The sequence below is a fragment of the Alternaria dauci genome, chromosome 6 (assembly GCF_042100115.1).
Source record: "Alternaria dauci strain A2016 chromosome 6, whole genome shotgun sequence".
NCBI lineage: Eukaryota > Fungi > Ascomycota > Dothideomycetes > Pleosporales > Pleosporaceae > Alternaria > Alternaria dauci.
This window is the reverse complement of record NC_091277.1, coordinates 750,505-772,935: the sequence shown is the minus strand read 5'-3', so window position 1 is coordinate 772,935 and position 22,431 is coordinate 750,505. Positions and strand designations below refer to the sequence as shown.

Below are 22,431 nucleotides of genomic sequence, written 5' to 3'. Positions count from 1 at the left end.
TCTGTTTTGAGCTTGGATCTGTCGGTACGAGTTTCTGGTGACGACTTCAAGTTACTTTGCCAGTGTTGATCGTTGGTGAGCTAAAGACGCGCGTGGTGTTAGCAAGAGCAGCGTTGCGCGTGGTGGTGGGATAGCTCCATGGGATTTTGCGGAGGGCCCGTGCGTAGGCGGCAGCCACGACATGTGCGTGGGAATGCATCTCTTCCACACCATACCTCTGATTTCCGTGTGATAGAGAGACTTCCTGCATAACAGTCCTTACCATGAAGCGATCCAGTTCTACACGTGTCGCGCGCAAGATTGGCAGCTACGACGACGACGAATCCACCGCCGATAGCGCAAACAACTCGCAGAGTGAAGTACAGAAGCCGACAGGTTAGTCACGAATCATCGCAATTGCCGGCCTTTCTGACGTTGGGGAAACTCACAGCGAATGTCTCCAGGCCAACCTGAAAGCTGGCGACTCAGGTGGCTTTGTACTAACTGGCCTTGTAGTCGTCAAGCGGCCAACGATTGGTAAAGCGAAGAAGCGCTCATCCATACGGGTGTCTTTTGGCCCAAGCGGAGACGCAACCGATGGCACCGACTCGAGCGACGCAGCCGTTTCAACCCCGAAAAAAGCGAATCTCAGTCGCATAGCCCTGGAGAAGAGTGCGCAACTGCGAGCACGTTCGCCCCTCGTACCAGAAGCCGCGCGACCAACCGAATATAGCAAGGATTACATAGCAGAGCTGCGCAATTCAACGCCATCCACACCTCGGGACTTGAATTTGTCTGCCGACGACCAAGAAGAGACGCCAGCCCTCGACATCGCATCCAAATTTGGCCCTAGCGCTTCGCTCGAGACGCCATCCGCAATCCCCACAGAAGCTGAGATTCGGGAGAAGAAGGCGCGCAGAAGACGTTTGGCCCTCGAGGAGAACGCTCTAGACGATGAGGATCGCGCATGGGCGTCTGACGACCAGGGAGAGGACGAGTTCAGGCAACACAGGGATGAGATCTCTCTCCGGCCAAAGGACAAATATGCAGAGACGCGTCTGATACACGAGGATGAGGATATAGCAGAGGGCTTTGACGACTTTGTTGAAGATGGCAAGATCGCGCTCGGTCGCAAGTCAGAAAGGGAAGCGCAACGAAGACGGCGCGCGGAGATGGCAGAACTCATCAATGACGCTGAGGGTACTTCAGGAGACGATGGGACAGAGGACTCGGAAGAAGAGAGAAACACCGCTTTCGCAGCAGCCCAAGCACGCGCTGGACGGTACGGCCAGAAGATCGAAGACGAGGACGACGGCACCAAGACCCCTCCGCGCATCACGCCCCTGCCAGACCTAGACGAGGTTCTCGAAGGCCTCACAATCGACATGCAGACAAAGCAGCAGAGGAAGGACTTGATCTTACAGAAGCTGCAAGATCTCAGGGACGACAGGGTCAGGATTGAAGAGCGGAAAAAGTATCTCCAGGAGCAACTGCAGAAAACAGGCGACGAGTATGAAAAGTTACGCCAGGAGTCAGGGCTTCCTGCGCTGCCGGCGAGCGGCGTTGAAGGAGGCCGCTTGATCATGGAGAGGGGATTGGACAGTTTGGGTACAACGCCCTTGGCCGGCACTACACCAGTCGCTGGTAGGTCTGGCGATGAGTCTGATATTGAGTAGCGTTTATTCGAGTTGCAGTTTGTAGCTCTAGCAGGGAAATGCTGGGCTACCTGTGCAGTAATATTATCATCATCATCCATGAATGCGTTTGAGTGCTCCCGAAACGCCTGATGACTGCCGTGATATAATACAAAAGCCTGAAAGCTCTCTGATGATCGCATCCGTAAACTCCCATCCATATGCAATTCCTCTTCCTCGCAGTGCGCTCTGGACAAGCGCACAATACCTCCTTCGCACATCTTTTCTCCTTTCTCATGCTCATTTGTTCTCGTCCAACTCCTTCCACACCTTCTGTATCCTCTCCCTCTTCTCCTTGGCCGCCTCGCGATTCGCCCGTGTCTTCTCGAGTCTTAGCCCGCGCAGGCACATGTTGACTTTGTATTTCGCATCGGTGCAGTTCCCTGTCACTTTCCAGAGGAAACCGCGGTTGTGGCATTCTTCTAGCGCTGCGACGACATCTGCGCAGTCTGGTGGGCAGGTGTTAGAAAGGCCGGGCGTAGGATTGGCAAAGAGGGAGGGGTGGCGCACTCTTTTGAACTTCTTCGGTGTGGAGATGGGGATGCATTGTGAGTGCGCGCAGGCTTTGTTTTTTGCGAGGATAGTTGACTAGGATGTTGGAGAGTCCTCTATGAAGTTGTGCTGGTGGACTGAGTCGGAGCGGGATCTTGGGGATGTCGAAGTTGCCGACGAATCATTGAAGATCTCGTGAAGTACGTCCGAGCGCGCACGCCTTCACGCGGAAGCCACTTCATATCGTAACTCTCGAGACTGGTGTGGGAACTCTATTCTACTCGTGTCGCGTTCTTTTACTCTTCGCTGAACCTCACCTGTTTCTTTCCTCTTTTGGCGTGTGTACCACGCATTGAGTCAAGAATCTTCTTTCTCCTCCGAGTTCCCCGCAACCGCCGTCGACGTGCTCCTCCCAGAGTACACATCAAAAAATCGCATTGTCAATATGGCGTCTCAACAACAGCTGAAGAAGCAGCAAGGTACATAGTGGCAATAGTCGATCCTGTCGGACTTGCTGACCTGGAAACAGAGCTCCAAACAACATATCAAAACTACAAGGTCAGGAAAGATGGTACTCTAGTGGACTACGCAAACTGATTGTATGCAAAGAACACACTTCAAACGATTGCCTCAAAGATTGGCGATATCGAACAAGAGACTGAAGAACACAAGTAAGTTTAGACCTCATCACGAGTATGAAGCCACGCTACGCAATATCTCGCAAACCTTCTTACACCGCTTCTCCCTTGCGCCAGCCTTGCATCACTCCATGACTTGGTCCTTCCAGTGCTACCACACCGCTCCATATCCCCGTGACAACATAGGAAATACTGACAAACACCAGACTTGTCTTGGAGACGCTGCAACCACTGCCAGGAGACCGGAAATGCTTCCGCATGATCAACGGTGTCTTGACTGAACGAACGGTCAAGGACGTGGTGCCGATCCTACAGACCAATTCAGATGGTCTGAAGCAGGCACTGGAAGAGTTAGTCAAGCAGTACAAGTCAAAGCAAGATGAGATGGAGAAGTGGAAGGTACGTCTCCAGTGCGCTTGAATCCTGACATGGGCTTCTATTTTGAGGTCACACGACTAATTCTGCCGCTACAGAAGAAGAACAATGTCCAAGTCGTCCAACAACCGGGACAATAAAAGGGCACTAGTCATGCAACGACCTTTTGACAGGACGGGCACACGGCATACGCTGGGAGCCACATGAGATGATGCAGACGAGTACGACGGCGATATCTCTGGTAATGGAACTGGGATAAATGCAGAATGGCCGTGAGAGTCTTGTGTGCTTCATGACGGGATCTACGGCCGTAATTGGGTCTCTCCATGTTTCGACCTTGCACAGCATGCCACAGCAGAATGGTAGCCTCTTGACGGCAAGTGAAGGCTTACCGGTGAACAAGGCCTATATGAATCGTGTAGTACAACTCACACAATTATGCGAGAGAATGAATTACACGATTAAACCAGCCACAACAGATACGAATAGATGGGCACTCAGCTGCTGTTGTGCCAATAATGTCCATATGCAATCTGAAGAGCCCCACAAAATCCCAACTACGTAAGGGCTTACCACAGTGACGAATCTAGGACTCGGCCGTTGTCTCGGCACGTGCTCCCAAACCCAGGGGTTTCTGCAAGATGCGTTGTCCAGTCGGCTCCTACTCAAACCGACGCACTGATCTGCACCATCTCACCCATGAAATCGGACACGTAGCTTATAGGCTACCGGCAAAGTCTTCACAGAGCATGACGAACGGTCGGGGGGTTGAGTCGTTAGTGGCTGGTTTGACCGTCATCGCATGTGTTGGCTCAGTGACGCTGGAGCAAGGCTGTAGGGAACGTGTACAAGGGCCCAACAAACAGGGACGAAGACTGACGTCGGCGACAGCTGGGATGATGCCAGGAGGAGGTCTCAACGACAGAAATTCAATGTCGAATGTCATCTGTGGCTGCAGTGGTGACGACGCGGCAGAGATGTCGGACGTGGGGTGGTGTTGGTAGGGCTGCCGAATGATAGTTGCTGATGCGACTCGCATACAGGATCGCCAGCTAGCCTGAGGGGGTCTGCAGTAGGCAGGGTTCCAAACAGACGGTATGCCGATGATGCGACCGGTCCGAATGTTCACAGGACATGTCTTGTAAGAGCGTTGAGATAGATGGTCCGAGGATGAGGTCGAGGTTGGATGTCGCTGCTGTTGCTGTTTCTGCTGTGCTGCGAAAGGAATGCTCGAGAAAGTCTCGCATGGTTCGGTCGGCACGGGCCGGGATTGGTTGCGGGCGGCCGAGTTTCTCCCTGTGCCCCAAATTCGATTCGCTCGCAGTCGTAAATGCCAAATCCACCATCTCTCCACGCACCAACGCGCTATCGCCCGTCCAAGCTCCATCCTCCCCCCATCTTCTCCTTGCGCTCCTATTGGTAGGCGCGTCATTCATCGCTCCAACGTCGCGACGTCAAGTCGCCATTGCCAACACTCAGGCCCAAACTGCGCCCGAATAACGCCCTTGATCCAACCCGGCCCACGGCCTGCTAGCTGCCACTCTCACCTGCATATCGTCCCACCGCTACTCTCACGACACGGCCAGTGAATCGCCCGCGTCGCACACGATATCGTGCCGCCGACCGTCATACACAAACATCACGCTGTGTCGCAACTGCCCCGATCGCCGTCGCGTCTGCCCTGCCACCATCGCGCGCCGCTGCTCGCTCCCGCCAGCTCCATTGCACGTGTAACGCCAGCAGCGCAAGCAGCCCCCGGCGTCACGACGAGTCGTAGTCGTTCACACGACGCTCCCTTGCGCCGTGCCCTCCGCTGTCGCCGCTCCCCACGTACGTTAGCTGCATCCCATGCTGCCTGCTGCATGCCACTAACCCCTTCGCTCGCCAGCCCTCTCGTTACACCACTGACCGCAGGTTGCATACTCGGCCGCCAAGTTGTGCCGTCGTCTCTCCCAGTGACGTGGTCGCCAACGGAACAGTCGCCAGCGCATACGCTCCCAGGCAGGCAACCGATAATATGTCGGCCTCTCCCCCAAAACAGGAGGGTGTGGAACCAGCCCAGTCGCCTGACGAAGAACAGCCCATGGACAGGAACACAGAGGAGAACACAGCTCAGATAGGTTACGAATTCGAGGTCAAGGAGCAGGACCGATGGCTTCCAATCGCCAATGGTACGTCTATTTCCCTTGCCGCTTCCCGCTCCTTTGATTTGCGCTCGGTTTCGCTCCAGCCTGCACGTCGACAGATTGCTCCAACGGGCGTCTCTGGATGCCGACAATTCCTCCACTCGCGCATCTCTGCGTCGAATCACCGAAGGCTGTACCTGCCGCAAGCCACTCAGCGTCTCTGTGTGCCTGGAAAACGGCCGGCGTGCAGCCAACGGAATGTCGTCCTCTTCTCCACACTCGTCCATTTCTCCGCCACTGTCTACGCCAAAGAGCACAAACACAAATAACAGTACCGCTTCCGATGCTAACATACGTAATTTTGCTCCAGTCGCCCGAATCATGAAGATGGCGCTCCCCGACAATGCCAAGATAGCCAAAGAAGCCAAAGAATGCATGCAGGAGTGCGTGAGCGAGTTCATCTCGTTCATCACCAGCGAGGGTATATCTTCCTCTGAGCCTGTTTGATACACCAGCTGACTGTCTCGCTAGCATCCGAAAAATGCCAGCAGGAAAAGCGCAAGACGGTCAACGGGGAGGATATCCTGTTTGCCATGACTTCACTCGGCTTCGAGAACTACTCGGAAGCCCTCAAAATCTACCTATCCAGGTATCGCGAAGTAAGCTGCCAACTTTTCTTAGCCCCCCTTCTGTCCTTCTTTTGTTGCCTACTATTTGGCCGAAACGTTTATCTGAACTATTGGTATTGATTGGTGGTACGAGACCCTCCTCGCAAATCAGAACAAGCCACCCACTGGGCAGTTCGGTTCATCCGGGTCCGGCGGGCCCGCAGGCCCAGAGAGTCAACAGCATGTACTGAGCGGCGACTCCGAAATGGCCGAAGACGGCACCGCCTTTGGATACACGGTCCACAACGGAAACGGGAACGATTACTAGTCGATTCGGGCTCCGATGGTCATCCCGGAACCAGAAGAATGGAGCAGATATTGCACAGAGCAATTGTACTGCGCACGGACCATCGGAAAGGAAGAAGATCTCAAATGGGTGAAGAAGAGATGGGAACATTGATACCATTGTTATGGTCAGATTGTCACAAACGCGTTACTGTCGCTCACAGTCGGAGGAACATGTTTAAGGTTTTGAGGCGTGGAACGGATGTACACCAATCTATTGCTGGATCTCACCCAAGGATCTTGCTACGAAAAGGACGACGATCGGCTGGAGTAGGACAGGACACACATGGGCAACCGCGATACCTTTTCGATTCTTGCTCTTCACTGGATTACTGGTCTAGATCTTTATTCTTGCTCACACGAGCTTCACAACATTCATTATATTCTGGGACACAATACCATCTTTTTCGCGACGCATTGCCGTGCACGTATGGGAGTGATGTTGATGTCATGTGTTCGCCCTTTCAGTGACTGTCGGTGGCTGCGGCTGCGGCCTTTCTTCGAGCAATAAGTTCGCTCAATGGCAAGTCGTCGTCTTGCTCGTCATAGAACTCCACATCTTCATCCACCCCAAAGTCCTTTAATCGTTCGCCCTCTGAATTTCGCCACGCTGCCTCACCTTCTCTCCCCTTGCCACCTTTGCTCCTCTCAGACTCTTCTTCTTCTTCTTCGTCCACAGCGTCGTCACTCGCATCATCTCCGTATGCAAAGTCCTCTTCACTTCTCCTCAATTCACCATCATCCTCATCTCTATCCACCGCTTCGGCATAAGGTCTCCTTCTCCTCACCGCATCCTCCGCCTGCCTCGCCTTGAAAGCAGCCACCGTATCCTCTGCATTCAACTCCGACTCCGCATACCGAAACGCATCCGCATTGACTGCCGTCGCATTCCTTCTGTACGCCCGATCCGGGTCCGGGGGCGGCCAAACCGTACCCTCATCCTCAAAGCCATTCGTCTCAAAACTCAGTCCACTCGTCAAAATGGGTGTAGCAGCAAAAGGGTTAAGCCAGTTGATTGGGTTCCTCGAGTTCATGCCCTGTACAATGTTGGACCAGATGCCGATATCGTACGGGAACTCTTGCTTCCGGATCCGCATCTTGGTGCCTTCTGGGGTGGTAAGGTAGCCGCCGTATTGGCGAGCACGGCGTAGGAGGGTCTTGTGACGTTCGATTTCCCAGCCTTCGATTGTTGTTTGGTTGATGGCGAGGCACCAGATGTTTCGGAGCAGGAGGACGCCTAGGACGAAGAGGGTGATTGAGTTTGTTATTAGGACGGCGAATAGGTGGCCTAGTTGGAAGGGGGAGGGGCCGAGGTAGGAGGGCATGTCTAGATTGGACCATATATGAGAGAGGCGAGTGAAGAGGAATGACTGGAGGAGCGAGAGTCCTATTGTAGTATAGAAGAGGAAACGGATGAAGTGGGGGAACGTCGTGTGGCTGACGCAGTTGTTTGTCCAAGGGCAGTGGTGGTCCATTTTGGGTATGCATCTGGTAGTTGTCAGCCAGGCTTATTGGTGTTTTTGGGTAGTCTGTTGGTGCCGAGGTGACGATTACCATGTCGCTACGTGGTAGATTGGGTCCGTTCGAGATGCAGCAGATTATGAATCTCGAAGCGAGATAGAAGATGAAAACCTACCTTTTACATTCCTTACAGTGATGAGCTCGAGGAGGTTTTGCAGCGTCGCACTTTCGACACCATTTCCGGCTCTTTCCTGTGCCGTCTACTCCGGTCTCTTTGCCTGACAGATCAGCAACATTTCCCTGCCCTTTTTCCCCACCCAACTCTTGCTTCCCAGCCCAATCTTTCGGTATCGTCCCTGCATCAACAAAGACACTCTTCGTGTATGTGATTAAGATCAACACCAAGATGACATTCGACGCGATGAGCTCATTCTTTGAGAGTGGAGCGGGCTCCAGATGCATCAACAGCCATTGTGATGGATAGCCGAGGAAGAAGATCAGGACGTAGACAGCGGGAACAGCACATTGAGAAATTTCCATTATCCAGGTGGCATTTGGGTGGAATGATGGGAGGTGGTAAGGGGCGGGATGATGCGGAGGCTCGCGTCGTGTAGGTTGGCGAGTGGATCGCGAAGGCACGTGATTGGACGATCACCTAAAAGCAACAGCTTACCAATTGTCCATCGCATCTCCCAACCACAATTCTCCATCACTCCCATCTCTTGCCCGGAGAGCTTCTGATGCTCTGTAAGCTTTACGAATGCCATGCCTTTCCCAACATGGCCGTTTTTCCTTCTCATACCGGCTTTCGTTCTAGTACACCTGTTCGTTTCGCCGTACACGAAAGTTGAAGAGTCATTCAATATCCAGGCTATACACGATATCTTGGTGCATGGGATACCCACAGAGAATGCTGACCAGTTCTTGACGTCAAACTACGATCATGTCAGTTTTCCTGGGAGCGTGCCAAGGACATTTGCAGGCGCTCTGGTCTTGAGTGGGTTGAGCAGGCCGTTTGTCGGGCTGTTGGGGGATATGGCGCAGGCGCAATTGCTCAGTGAGTCAATATGAGGATTTTGTATGAAAAGTGATCGGGGCTGATTATGTGTGCGTAGTCAGGGCAGTACTAGGACTATTCAATGCGGCCTCGCTCATTGCATTTGGGAGGAGCGTACAGAAAGCTTTTGGTACTAGTGCTGGGGTTTGGTATGCTTTGTTTCAAGCCAGCCAGTTCCATGCTATCTACTATGCTTCGAGGACGCTGCCCAACATGTTTGCTTTCGTGTTCAGTAAGTCTGTATGATGTGTCGCATGCACTTATTGGCTGATATAGATGTAGGTAACTTGGCATTACGAAGCTTGTTGCTCGCATACACTGTACCATGGAGCACTCCAAATATCTCGGGATACTACCGGCTGACCTTGTATCTACTCACAATCGCGGGCGTCGTCTTCCGCTCGGAGTTGGCAATCTTAGTGGGAACAATCACCATCTATTTGTTCATCACACGAAGGATCTCCATAACCAAAGTCATCATCCCAGCCGGAATTGGTGGTCTCGTCATTGGCCTTCTCTGCACTGTGCCTTTGGACTCTTTCTTCTGGCAATCTTTCCCCCTTTGGCCCGAATGGACGGGCTTCTATTACAACACCATCCAAGGACATTCGGCTAACTGGGGCGTATCACCGTGGCATTACTACTTTGCAAACGCACTGCCACGACTACTACTGAACCCAGCGACCTTTTTGCTTTGCATTCCAGTTGCAATTGTGAACACGTCAACGTCTAGACGGAGCTTGGATCTGCTCGTCCCACTACTCAGCTTTGTGGCAATTTACAGCTTTCTTCCACATAAAGAATGGCGTTTCATCCTCTACGTTATTCCGGGTCTGACTGCAGTGGCCGCAGATGGAGCAGCTTGGATCTGGATTCGCAGATCAAAGTCTGTCGTATACGGCACTCTGAGTTTGGCCTTGGTAGGGTCAGTTCTAGTATCATTCGCTGCGTCCACTGCGATATTGGGTATCTCCAGCCTCAACTATCCCGGAGGCGAAGCTCTTCATACTCTACATAAAGAGATGGTACATCCGGATAAAAACCATTTCAGCGTATACTTTGATAATCTGGCTTGCCAAACGGGCGTCACGCGTTTCCTAGAGAGCCACAGAGGACCCCAGACGATACTTGATGTTCTTGAAGCACAGAATACACTGAACAGCAGAACATGGACGTATGACAAGACCGAAGACCCAGACGCACTTCTCGACCCAATGTTCTGGACCAAGTTTGACTATGTTCTTGCTGAGAGACCAGAGAAGGTGATTGGCAGTTGGGAGATAGTCCACACTGTGTATGGATTTGGCGGAGTCAAATTGTTGAAGCCAGGAGATGAGAGCAGCTCGCTGGTCGAGCCTTTGGATAAAAGCGAAGGAAAGGTCATGTCGCAAGACAAGTGGGCTTCGAAGGTTGCCGCAACATGGCACGGGTTGGAAAAGCTACTCAGAAATGGCCTATTACGAGGATACTGGGCTGAGATTCGGATGGAGCCAAAGATTCGTATCTTGCAGAACCAGATGAAGTAGTTGCTCGATTGCATAGATACTGGCAATCACAAGGTCACAATACAAGTCCGAGTTTTGGGCATTCAGTGAAAGTCAGTCGCGTTGAAGGACCCTTGCCTCACGTCGCATACCCCGCCACGCATTCTTGCCCCACTAAGCTCTCTCTTTCGCGTCTACACCAGTCTCATCACTCAACCCAGCTATCTCCAACTATTCATACTACCTGATAGCTTGAAGCACACTACATTCGCACAACATGTCAGCCGACGCGTTACCGAAACCGGTCGTCTACTGCGGAGGCGAGTATCTCCACCATACATCCCACGACAACGGCTAACAAGAAGCAGTATGCAGTCTACCACCTGAAGTAGGTATGACGCCGAGACACGTTGCGAGAGAGTCGGTGACTAATCAGGATATCCTATAGTACTGCGAGTTCGGCGGCACAACCAAGAAGTGTGAAGAATGGCTGGCAGAGGCGCATCCAGATCTGCACGCGAAGCTGTACTCAGCAGGTACGTTCAGTGAAGCATGGCAGGAAGCCTAGCATGCGAAATCGCCTTGGAGATAGACGCAGCTGCTAACACTCCTCTAGAAGCGCTACAGCAGAATATGGCTTCGCTCTCCGTCGACGCCCAAAAACGCGCCGAAAAAGACGCACAGAAGAAAGCCGCCAAAGCCGCGACCGCCGAAGCACGAGCAGCCGAGACACGCGCCTCCTCCAAGATCCTTATCAAACGCATAGAACGCAACAAGCGCAAGTACGTCACCGCTGTACAGGGTCTGGAAGCCTTTGGTCTCGACATCAAGAAGGTTGCCAAGGACTTTGGCAAGAAGTTCGCGACGGGATCGAGTGTGACCAAGATCCCGGGCGGGGGCGAGGAAATTACCGTTCAAGGTGATCTGAGCGACGATATCTTGGAGTTTATGGTGGACAAATACGAGGTACCCGAGGACAACTGCGAATTGGTAGAGGACAAGAAGAAGAAGAAGGCCGAGGGAGGTTGAACGGCTTGAAGGGGGGTAGCAGGTGCGAAGAGACGCGATATCACAACATTGCGAAAGCCTATGGGGGCGAGGTGTATATCAGCATAAGCGTAGGAGTTGTTTGCGAACAGTAGGCGCGTGTCGACGCGAGCTGTGGTAGACTTGAACGCCATGACTCGAGGTCTGGTCATCAACTTTGTAGAGTGCAACATGGCGTTACTAGATGACCTTTGTGTCTCCCTGCCTCCACACCTTGACCGCAGTACTCTGGGTGCCCAACTCTCCAGAAGCATGAGTCGACTATAGCGACGAGTGCGCCAGTTGAACATCAGGGAGCATTCAACGCGTCTCTTCTACGATACGAAGAGACTCGTGTTTCTCCATGTCACGGAAAGGCTCAAAAGTGTTTAAAGATTTCATCACGTTGATATGAACGATGTTGAAGATTCAAACCTACAAATAAAACACCAACATGCTTTTCGTCAAAGATGGGCCTTCTCTTCCGCAGGTGAGAACAGAGGCTCATGGTACGGCAGTGGTGGCACGTGCATGCTAGCTGCCTGTCGGAAGCTCTCAGGGCCATCATTTTTCTCGGACCGTTGCCTCTCACTTCCATCCAACCTTAGGGCGCGTCCACAGCCCGACTTGTATCAATCGCGCGGCCATTTTCTTTTCTTTACACCAAAGGACACGGCGACACGACAGCGCGCTGTACAAAAGTCCTGTAATTTGTACGTCGCCCTACTGGAGAAGGCGAAAATAGAAGCGCAAGCAGCGCAAGACCACGATACCCACCGCAGCCATGTCGAAGGACCAGAATAATCTCGGGCAGTACAAGTATGCGGCCATGTCCAACTTGGTCCTGCAGGCCGACAGGCGTCTCATTTCGCGTCGGCCAGATGAGCATACTGGCGATCCCGAATCGCTCGCAGGTCGCATCAATATTAAAGACATGGGAGGACGCACAGCGCGCGACAGCGCGAATGCGCAGGCAAAGAAGCTCAAGGGCCCTGGCGTTGAGCGGGGAAATCTCAATGAGGGTGGCGATGTTCTTGAGAGAGAGCAGCGCAAGAGGAAACGGGACGATGGCACCAGTGGCTTTGGAGCGATCGCGACGGCCGACCTCAATATCGAAGGCCTCACATACAAGCCGCGGACCCCTGCGACGCGCCAGACCTTCGAACTCATCACAACCATCGTGAGCAGATCCCTCGGCGATGTCGATCCTGCGACTACACGAAGCGCTGCCGACGCGGTCCTCGAATACCTCAAGGATGATACCATGAAGGACTTTGACAAGAAGAAGGAGGTGGATGATCTTCTTGGCACGTCAATGGGCGCAAAGGAGTTTAATGAGTTGGTGAATCTTGGCAAGAAGATTACCGATTACGATGCGCAAGATGACGAGGAAGGCGGTGATGAGGAGATGGCAGATGGCGATGGTGCTGACGCTGGCGACAATCAGGGTGTAGCCGTCGTCTTCGACGACGAAGAGGAGGACGATGACGGGCCTCAAACGTTCGAAGTGCGAGATGCCGATACATCCGACGAGGAAGACGAAGCAGAGGCCCCCGTAGAGCAGATTGGAGAAGACCAGGACCAAAAAGGTGCGGGCTTTGCGGACACGGAGGAGACGATAATACAAGGCGATACCGTCACTTCAGATCGCAAGAACGGCGCAGATCAGCTTATACCCGCACACGAGATCGATGCGTACTGGCTGCAACGGCAGATCGGACAAATATACGAAGATGCGCATATCCAGCAAGAGAAGACCCAGGACGCGCTCAAGTTCCTTGCAGGAGTCTCGGAAGATGGCGAGGAGAAGGAGCTCCGAGAGATTGAAAACGATCTGATGGACCTCTTCGACTATGAACATCACGAGCTTGTTGCGAAACTCGTTCTCAACCGCGATAGGATCGTCTGGGTAACAAGGTGGCGAAGGGCTGCCGAAGACAACGACGAGCGAACAGCCGTCGAGCGGGAGATGAAGGCTGCAGGTCAGCAACGGATCCTACAAGAGCTGCGCGCAAGAGAGACCGGTATCAAGGCTGAGGATGGGTCTGAGACTGGCACTGGAAAGATGAAGTTCAACCTCAAGGACATTAGTCTTCCAGAGACCTCAAACGACGTGGAGATGGCTGATGCGAAACCGGAAGGTATTGTAGGTGGCCTGCAACCATCCAGTCGACTCGTCAATCTCGACAACATCGTTTTCGACCAGGGCAACCATCTCATGACGAACGCAAGCGTGAAGCTGCCCCAGGGATCTACGCGACGTCAATTCAAGGGTTACGAAGAGATCCACGTGCCTGCACCAAAAGCGAAGCGCGACCCTAACGAGCCAGCTCTGATGCCTACCTCTGAGCTACCAGACTGGGCGCGTCCAGGTTTCGGTAGCTCGAAGTCGCTCAACCGCATCCAGACGAAGTGCTTTCCCACAGCGTTCAACGACGATGGCAATATGCTGATTTGCGCTCCCACTGGTTCCGGAAAGACTAACGTTGCAATGTTAACCATGCTCCGTGAGATTGGCAAGCACCGAAACCCCACAACTGGGGAGATTGCTTTGGACGACTTCAAGATCGTCTACATTGCCCCCCTGAAAGCTCTCGTCGCTGAGCAAGTCGGTAACTTTGGCAAACGTCTGGAGCCATATGGCATCAAGGTTTCTGAACTTACTGGTGACCGCCAACTCACCAAGCAGCAGATCGCAGAGACCCAAATCATCGTCACCACCCCTGAGAAGTACGACGTCATTACCCGCAAAGCTACCGACACCAGCTACATCAATCTTGTTCGCCTGATTTGTATCGACGAAATTCATCTTCTTCACGACGACCGTGGTCCTGTCATTGAGAGTATCGTCAGCAGAACTCTACGACGTAGTGAACAGACTGGAGATCATGTGCGCATTGTCGGATTGAGTGCAACCCTTCCCAACTACCGCGATGTTGCGAGTTTCCTGCGCATTGATCCAGACAAGGGCCTATTCCATTTCGACGCTACTTTCCGACCGTGTCCGTTGAAGCAAGAATTCATCGGTGTCACAGACAAGAAGGCCATCAAGCAACTAAAGACGATGAACGATGTCTGCTATACCAAGGTTCTGGAGCAGGTCGGCGGAAAAGGTAATCAGATGCTTATCTTCGTGCACTCCCGAAAGGAAACTGCGAAGACTGCCAAGTACATCCGTGACAAGGCACTCGAAGAAGAGTCTATCGGCAAGATTCTTCGGACAGATGCTGCCAGTCGGGAGATCTTGAGAGAAGAATCTGAGTCAGTTCAGAATACAGATCTGAAGGACGTCATGCCTTACGGTTTCGGTATCCATCATGCAGGTATGTCGCGAGCGGATCGTACTACAGTAGAAGATCTGTTCGCCGATGGTTCTATCCAAGTTCTCGTATGCACAGCAACATTGGCTTGGGGTGTCAACCTGCCCGCGCATACCGTCATCATTAAGGGAACGCAGATCTACTCCCCTGAAAAGGGTAGCTGGGTCGAGCTCAGCCCTCAGGATGTCCTTCAAATGCTGGGTCGTGCCGGTCGACCTCAATACGATACTTACGGAGAGGGTATAATCATTACCACCCAGTCTGAAATTCAGTACTACCTATCACTGCTCAACCAACAGTTGCCTATTGAGTCGCAGTTTATCAGCAAACTCGCAGATAACCTCAACGCCGAGGTCGTTCTTGGTAACGTGCGCAGCAGAGACGAAGCGGTGGATTGGCTCGGCTACACATACCTCTTCGTCCGAATGCTTCGATCGCCTGCTCTGTATCGGGTCGGACCAGAATACGAGAACGACACCGTACTGGAGCAAAGACGTGTCGATCTCGTCCACGCCGCCGCACACGTCTTGGAGAAGTGCAGTCTTATCAAGTACGACAGAAAGACTGGTGCGCTCAACCCAACCGAGCTTGGAAGGATTGCCTCCCACTACTACATCACCCACAACTCGATGGCGACATACAACATGCACATCCAACCAGGAATTAGTGCTATCGAGCTGTTCCGAGTCTTCGCTCTCAGTGAGGAATTCAAGTACATTCCTGTACGTCAAGATGAGAAGCTCGAGCTTGCGAAGTTGCTTGGCAAAGTCCCGATTCCGGTCAAGGAGGGTGTCGAAGAAGCACAAGCCAAGATCAATGTTCTTCTTCAAGCTTATATATCGCGTCTCAAGCTTGAAGGATTGGCACTGATGGCTGACTTGGTCTATGTCACGCAATCCGCTGGACGTATTCTGCGTGCCATCTTTGAAATCTGCCTCAAAAAGGGCTGGTCGCAAGTTGCCAAGCTCGCTCTCGACATGTGCAAGATGGCTGAAAAGCGTATGTGGCCGACCATGACGCCTCTTCGCCAATTCCCCACTTGCCCCCGAGACATCGTACAGAAGGCGGAGCGTATCGATGTTGGATGGTCGAGTTACTTTGGCCTTGATCCACCTAGCATGGGTGAACTATTGGGAATGCCCAAGGCTGGCAAGCTTGTCTGTGGTTTAGTGGAGAAATTCCCACGCCTCCAGATTGAAGCAACACCGCGACCGGTAACAAGGTCGCTGCTACGCCTGGAGCTGACTATTCGACCTGATTTCGTTTGGGACACAGAGCTTCATGGCGCCTCGGAAGCATTCTGGATTCTAGTCGAAGACTGTGACGGCGAGCAAGTATTGTTTCACGATACCTTCATCCTCCGACGGGACTACTCCGACGGCGACGCCAACGAACATCTGATGGAGGTGACAGTGCCCATCGATGAGCCTATGCCTCCCAACTACTTCATCACTGTTCTCTCCGACCGATGGATGGCATCCGAGACCAAGCTTGCTGTCTCTTTCCAGAAGCTGATTTTGCCAGCCAAGTTCCCTGCTCACACTCCTGTTCTTGATCTGCAGCCTTTGCCTGTTTCAGCTCTGAAGAGGAAGGAATACATGGGATTGTACGAGAACATTGGGCGCTTCAACAAGGTCCAGACACAGACTTTCAACACCCTGTATACGACCGATGACAATACCCTGATCGGTGCATCGGCAGGTATCGGCAAGACTATTTGTGCTGAATTCGCCATCTTACGACACTGGGCTACCAACAACGAAGGCCGCATTATCTACCTTGCGCCATTCCAAGAGCTGGTTGACAACCAGTACAAGAACTGGAACGAGCGGTTAACAGGTCTCGGTGGAGGCAAGGACATTGTCAAGCTCACCGGCGAAACCACTGCAGACCTCAGGTTGCTTGAGAAGGGCGATCTCGTTCTGGCCACACCCTCTCAATGGGACTCACTCTCTCGGCAGTGGCAGCGCCGCAAGAACGTTCAGTCTGTTGCTCTATTGATTGCTGATGAGTTGCACATGCTTGGTGGTACCAACGGTCATGTCTACGAGATCGTCGTCTCTCGCATGCAAGCGATGGCAACACAACTAGAGTCCAAGCTCCGTATCGTCGGGTTGAGCGTGTCTCTGTCCAACGCACGAGACATTGGCGAATGGATTGGTGCGACTAAGCACACAATTTACAACTTCAGCCCCGCTGTCCGAGCAGTACCGCTAGAGTTGAAGATTCAGTCTTTCACAATTCCCCATTTCCCATCCTTGATGATGGCTATGGCGAGGCCGACCTACTCTGCCATTACACAGATGTCTCCAGACAAGCCAGCCATGGTCTTTGTTCCGAATCGGAAGCAAGCCCGAAACTCTGCTGCCGATCTCTTCAACGCTTGTGTGGCTGACGAGAATGAGGACCGCTTCCTCAATGTTGAAGTTTCCGAGATTCAACCAATCCTTGAAAAGATCAATGAGCAAGCACTTGCTACATCCTTGTCGCATGGTATCGGATACTTCCACGAAGCTCTCAACTCTTTCGACAAGAAGGCTGTCCAGCATTTGTTCAAGGTTGGTGCTATTCAGGTCCTCATTGTATCGCGCGACTCTTGCTGGGAGATTGATAATAGTGCTCATCTTGTCGTTGTTCAAGGCACTCAATTCTACGAAGGCCGGGAACATCGGTACGTCGACTACCCGATCAGTGACATCCTGCAGATGTTTGGCAAAGCTGGAAGAGTAGGACTGGACAAGTCAGCAAAGGGTGTGCTTATGCTCCCTGCGGTGAAGCGTGAGTACTACAAGAAGTTCCTGAACGAGGCCCTGCCCATTGAGAGTTATCTGCCGGATTACCTCCACGATGCGTTCGTTGCCGAGATCAGCGCGAAGACCATCGAATCGACGCAAGAGGCCGTCGATTGGTCAACATACACTTACTTCTACCGCCGCCTACTCGCCAATCCTAGCTACTACAACCTTCACGACACATCGCACGAGGGACTAAGCGCACATCTGTCTGATATGGTTGAGCAGACCCTCAAGGAGCTGACCGATGCCAACCTGATTGAGCATGATGAAGACGAGGATGCTATCACGCCACTGAACCCGTGCATGATTGCAGCATACTACAACATCTCGTTCATCACCATGCAGACTCTGATGATGTCGCTCAACGGCAGGACGAGTCTCAAGGGTGTATTGGAGATCATTACAGCCGCCACTGAATTTGAAGACATCCAAATACGCAGGCATGAAGACCACATTCTCCAGCGCATCTACGACCGCGTTCCCTTCAAGATGCAGGAGCCGAACTTTGAAACGCCACATTTCAAGGCTTTCGTCCTTCTCCAGGCTCACTTCTCACGCATGCAGCTCCCCATTGATCTGGCCAAGGACCAAGAAGTCGTCCTTCGCAAGGTTCTCAACATCCTCAGTGCCAGTGTGGACGTTTTGTCGTCCGAGGCTCACCTCAATGCAATGTCCGCTATGGAGCTCTCTCAAATGGTTGTCCAAGCAATGTGGCAGAAGGACTCTCCCCTCAAGCAGATCCCCCACTTCGACGCCGACACCATCAAGGCAGCGCAAAAGTTCGGCATCAACGACGTTGACGACTTCATTAACGCCATGGACGAAGACGAGAATCCAGATTACAAGAAGCTCATCTCAGCCCTCAATGTCGACCAACGCCAACTCGCCGATATCGCAAACTTTACGAATAACTTCTACCCCAACATCGAGATCGAGCACGAACTCGTCGATCCTGAATCCATCGCTTCCAACTCGCCTGCCCAGCTCAAGGTGCGCATCACGCGCAACATTGAAGAGGACGAAGAGCCTAAGATGGAGGTCCACGCACCGTTCTACCCTGCCGACAAGACGGAGAGCTGGTGGCTGGTTGTTGGAGACCAGAAGGAACGCACGCTGCTTGCAATCAAGAAGGTGCCTATTCTGAGGAAGTTGGAGACTGTACTTGAGTTCACGCTCGAGAAGCCGGGTCACCATGAGTTGACTTGCTTCTTGGTCAGTGATAGCTATCTTGGTGTGGACCAGGCGCCTAGCTTCGAGGTTGAGGCTGCAGAGGGTATGGAGGAGGACAGTGAAGAGGAAGAAGAGGAATAAACGGTTTGCATGCTTGAATTGGCTGGTGCTGCATTCTGGATGCGCAAAACTGGGTGGGGCGCAATTGGGCGTTCTAAAGTTGAATCGTATGTAAAATAGGTTCGTGCTAAAACGATACTGTGTTCATATTTCGCGTCTCGCCCTGCTAATGCATTCACGATGAGAGACCGCTGTGAGAACCGTACATCAAACACGCGCAGCCCGTGGGCACCCTGGGCTATCTAGGTAAGTACTACCCAACCATATGCGACTAACCCACCATACACTAGTGTCTTTATGCTGATGGGGGTTGGAAACTTCTGCTTTCGTAGAGAGGTCTAACGGGTGCAGGAATCTGCACCTGTGGCACAATGTTGGCTTCCCGGGCGCCTGCGCACCCCAGCAAATATCGTCACGTGGCATTACTTGATCCGTCCACAGCTGACCGGTCTCTTGTACAGCTTGGCCCCCAGTAGGCTTCCTTTTATTTCTCACTTGCTCGTGAGTGTTGCAGTATTCTCGACCTTGAATTTCTGCTACTCGCTCACCACAGAAGTCAAGATGAGGTCCATCACCGTCATGGACAAAGCATTGGAATCCTTTATTTTAACATTGAAGAATGAGCCTAATATCTCGCCTTTCTTTCGGTTGCCGGCGGAGTTGCGTACCGAGATCTACCGATTTTGTTTCGGCGAAGAGGTGTACAGTTTCGTGGAAGCCGGTTGCGTGTTTCACATCTCTACTACAAGCCATGGGGACCGTGAACGGGTTCAAAAATTACCGACATGGCTACTTACAAGCCGCCAAATGCTCAGAGAGGGCATGCAGTGCTTCTACGAGCATTCCGTATGTTGGATCTGGTGCAAAGCCAACAAAGCCGACGTCACGAACGGAGCGGCATCTGTTCTCACTCTCACAAGGATGCGTTCTTTGCAGCTTGTTGCTGCCTTGTCAGTCATAACGGTAGACAAGACCGACAGGACGGTTGAGGATCAGCCGGCAATAACTTTCCATCCATACAGTGCGTACACGGCATATTTGAGAAGTATTGTAGACTGCTCTGCAGCTAAGATGGTTCACCTACAAATCCTCAAACTACGGGTCAACATGCCATACTCTTACGCTTTCCACCGGATTCGCTATCGTACCATCACTGAGAGCTCGGCAGTTGACATAACGACCCTAACGAAACTGAGATCAGGCTTGAGAAGAGTTGAGTTTGTCATCTCTGAACCACAAGTGGACAGTACGTCTGAAAACGAAGTGCTGTCCGCTGAGCTCGCATACACCGCGATTCAGCAGGAGCTTGAAATTGTCGCCAAAAGTCTGGTTTCCCATGAGGGAAGGCGACCAGGATTCATCGCCAGAGACTGGCTCGAGAAGAAGACTGTTTCCGGCCACCAGTCCTCGAACGCCCCCGAGGAGGCTCCAGGATACGATTGGCATCTCGAAGTTTCCTATTTTGAAGGGATATCAAAAACGGCCATCCGGCATAAGGGTATGCCCAGCTGGGAAGATGTCAGTGGGAAAGACGCTCGGTATCATAGTCGGAAGGAAAACTCTAGCGGAAACGTTGAGTGGTACAATACAGCGCATGGAAAGATCAACATCGTATTCGCGAAAGACATGCTGGTAAAACCGGACTGCGCATTGCCTCTGCATATCAAAATCTGATTGTATTCAGGAGAAGGATACGAGGAAGTTATGAAATAGAGTTCAACTCGCTCACCTCTGCTGCCAGATATTGATGCTCTTAGAGTTTTTGACAATACATTCTGGATAGTCCGTGACTGACATCACTACATCTATTAGTAGATTGATCCAGGGTTGGAAGAGAGCTGTACAAGTATCCTTCACCTTAACCCATCGTCGGAATCGGGCCGTCTTTCGTGAATACCCATCGCGGGGTCTCAAGCGGTACCTGAAAATTTGCGGCTCTTTTGCACAGCCTCCCCAATACCCCGGAGAAACGAATGAAAACAGGGACTAGCAGACTGTGGCTGAATTTTTATTTGTCACGCTGCGTAAGAGGTTGGGCATCTCTGCCATTTACTTTCGCTTCCAGTTTGGGTGGAGTCGGGTACTGTAGGTAGCCGCAAAGACTAGTGCAAGATCCCGCCTCCACACCATCTTGTTTGACTCAACTTTGGCTATAATATCGTTGCGTGGAACTTTAGTAAACCCCGTTCCACTGACCTTCAAATGACGCGTAGAATGATCTCTTACTGCTATATCTCCCAAATCTCCCCGGCTTCGTGTTGCGCGCGTTGCATTGCTCGGAAGGCTGCTTACATGCCTTCTTTTGGCACGCCACGAGAACAAACCTTTGGAAGAAGTGAACAGAATCGCGATTTTGCATGTACAGCCATCTGGGCATTTCCCATTTGCGATTTGCCAAGTACGATAGGGGTCGTCGTGGCCCTTTACCGGTCAGATGATGCATAAGCGCCACACCTGCATGGTTTGATTGGAAGGGACTGTAAGAGGTTATATCGCTCACCCTGGACTTAGGCATTCATACCCCTCCTGTCAGCTGTATATCCGAATGGCAAACTGGAACCTTCTCGCTTCCACACACACACAAACAGGCATCACCAAGCCTCATCTTCCTTGTTGACAGGATGGCAGCTTCAAACAGCAGCGGCACCCCGGCCGAAGATGAGACCCCAACCTCCACGAAGGGTGAGTGATACCTATCCAGCAGCCGCGCGCGTTCACCGATGTGTCCTGCGGCGTTCCGCTTACTGTGGACAGTATGGACAACACTCCTCACCAATACAGCCTACCTTCCAGGACTCTTGACTCTCGACTATTCGTTGAAACGTGCCAAATCTGCTTACCCACTCATCGTGTTATACACGGACGAGCTCCCAGCTGAGGCTCACGAGGCGCTTGATCGCCGAGGTATCCGGAAACGTCACGTTCCTTACCTGTTACCAACAGCTGCCAACGACTACAGCAATGATCCACGCTTCTATGATTGTTGGACAAAGATGGTTCCATACGGCCTTACCGAGTACAAGAGGATTGTACAGCTTGATAGTGATATGCTTGTTATGCAGAACATGGACGAGTTGATGGCCATCGATCTCGATCCGCCGGAATTGGAAGGGAAGGGCAACAAAGTCTTTGCTGCATCACATGCATGCGTGTGCAATCCTTTGAAGAAGTCACACTACCCACAAGACTGGTATGTTTTCGCCCCCACACACTCAGCCACCATACCTTCTTACACCTTCGGTGTTGACTAAATTACCAACCGCTGACTTGAGGACAGGATTCCTGCCAATTGTGCCTTTACACATCAGCACGACAAGCCCGACTTGGCGCAAGTAACCGGGTCACCTTGCACGACTGGGCTGCAGTACATGAACGGGGGCTTGCAGGTTGTCAATCCAAGCAAGGCCATATACGATCTTATCCTAGACGCATTACAGCAGCCTCAAACCGCTGACTATGCTTTTGCTGACCAGTCATTGCTTTCTGACCTCTTCCGTGGTCGATGGGTCGCATTGCCATACGTCTACAATGCCCTGAAGACTTTGCGATGGAAAGGCGTACATGATCAAATTTGGAGGGATGACAAAGTCAAGAATATTCACTATATTCTGGCACCCAAACCTTGGAACACCAGAGAAGTACATAACGATTCTGACCGGGTGTCTCATGCATGGTTCTGGGATCTTAGTGACGAGAGGCAAGCACTTGAGAAACAGTCTGGTATCGACGACGGATTCTGAT

The 22,431-nt window shown here is 52.2% G+C and overlaps 9 protein-coding genes across 9 annotated transcripts; 7 read left to right on the top strand and 2 right to left on the bottom strand.

Annotated features, from left to right (window-relative positions):
* Positions 1-263: 263 nt before the first annotated feature.
* Positions 264-1,655, top strand: ACET3X_006608 (uncharacterized protein; the record flags this gene model as incomplete). The annotated part of the gene is made up of 2 exons (XM_069452756.1): positions 264-375; positions 496-1,655. 2 exons carry the CDS (start codon positions 264-266, stop codon positions 1,653-1,655), a joined length of 1,272 nt encoding a protein of 423 aa, XP_069305376.1.
* Positions 1,656-1,913: 258 nt separating this feature from the next.
* On the bottom strand, positions 1,914-2,220 carry ACET3X_006607 (uncharacterized protein; the record flags this gene model as incomplete). Its single annotated transcript, XM_069452755.1, has 2 exons — positions 1,914-2,122; positions 2,184-2,220. 2 exons carry the CDS (start codon positions 2,218-2,220, stop codon positions 1,914-1,916), a joined length of 246 nt encoding a protein of 81 aa, XP_069305375.1.
* Positions 2,221-2,610: 390 nt separating this feature from the next.
* Positions 2,611-3,318, top strand: ACET3X_006606 (uncharacterized protein; the record flags this gene model as incomplete). The annotated part of the gene is made up of 5 exons (XM_069452754.1): positions 2,611-2,644; positions 2,695-2,723; positions 2,775-2,836; positions 3,010-3,202; positions 3,277-3,318. The coding sequence occupies 5 exons, from the start codon at positions 2,611-2,613 to the stop codon at positions 3,316-3,318; spliced, it is 360 nt and encodes a 119-aa protein (XP_069305374.1).
* Positions 3,319-4,312: 994 nt separating this feature from the next.
* On the top strand, positions 4,313-6,240 carry ACET3X_006605 (uncharacterized protein; the record flags this gene model as incomplete). Its single annotated transcript, XM_069452753.1, has 6 exons — positions 4,313-4,319; positions 4,956-5,008; positions 5,067-5,349; positions 5,675-5,785; positions 5,836-5,963; positions 6,085-6,240. The coding sequence occupies 6 exons, from the start codon at positions 4,313-4,315 to the stop codon at positions 6,238-6,240; spliced, it is 738 nt and encodes a 245-aa protein (XP_069305373.1).
* Positions 6,241-6,721: 481 nt separating this feature from the next.
* Positions 6,722-8,258, bottom strand: ACET3X_006604 (uncharacterized protein; the record flags this gene model as incomplete). Its single annotated transcript, XM_069452752.1, has 2 exons — positions 6,722-7,745; positions 7,894-8,258. 2 exons carry the CDS (start codon positions 8,256-8,258, stop codon positions 6,722-6,724), a joined length of 1,389 nt encoding a protein of 462 aa, XP_069305372.1.
* Positions 8,259-8,753: 495 nt separating this feature from the next.
* On the top strand, positions 8,754-10,301 carry ACET3X_006603 (uncharacterized protein; the record flags this gene model as incomplete). Its single annotated transcript, XM_069452751.1, has 3 exons — positions 8,754-8,775; positions 8,834-9,007; positions 9,058-10,301. The coding sequence occupies 3 exons, from the start codon at positions 8,754-8,756 to the stop codon at positions 10,299-10,301; spliced, it is 1,440 nt and encodes a 479-aa protein (XP_069305371.1).
* Positions 10,302-10,536: 235 nt separating this feature from the next.
* Positions 10,537-11,288, top strand: ACET3X_006602 (uncharacterized protein; the record flags this gene model as incomplete). The annotated part of the gene is made up of 4 exons (XM_069452750.1): positions 10,537-10,579; positions 10,628-10,647; positions 10,708-10,795; positions 10,876-11,288. The coding sequence occupies 4 exons, from the start codon at positions 10,537-10,539 to the stop codon at positions 11,286-11,288; spliced, it is 564 nt and encodes a 187-aa protein (XP_069305370.1).
* A 781-nt stretch (positions 11,289-12,069) lies between these two features.
* ACET3X_006601 (uncharacterized protein) lies at positions 12,070-18,711 on the top strand (the record flags this gene model as incomplete). The annotated part of the gene is made up of 1 exon (XM_069452749.1): positions 12,070-18,711. The coding sequence occupies one exon, from the start codon at positions 12,070-12,072 to the stop codon at positions 18,709-18,711; it is 6,642 nt and encodes a 2,213-aa protein (XP_069305369.1).
* A 2,600-nt stretch (positions 18,712-21,311) lies between these two features.
* On the top strand, positions 21,312-22,430 carry ACET3X_006600 (uncharacterized protein; the record flags this gene model as incomplete). The annotated part of the gene is made up of 3 exons (XM_069452748.1): positions 21,312-21,372; positions 21,445-21,880; positions 21,968-22,430. 3 exons carry the CDS (start codon positions 21,312-21,314, stop codon positions 22,428-22,430), a joined length of 960 nt encoding a protein of 319 aa, XP_069305368.1.
* Position 22,431: the final 1 nt, after the last annotated feature.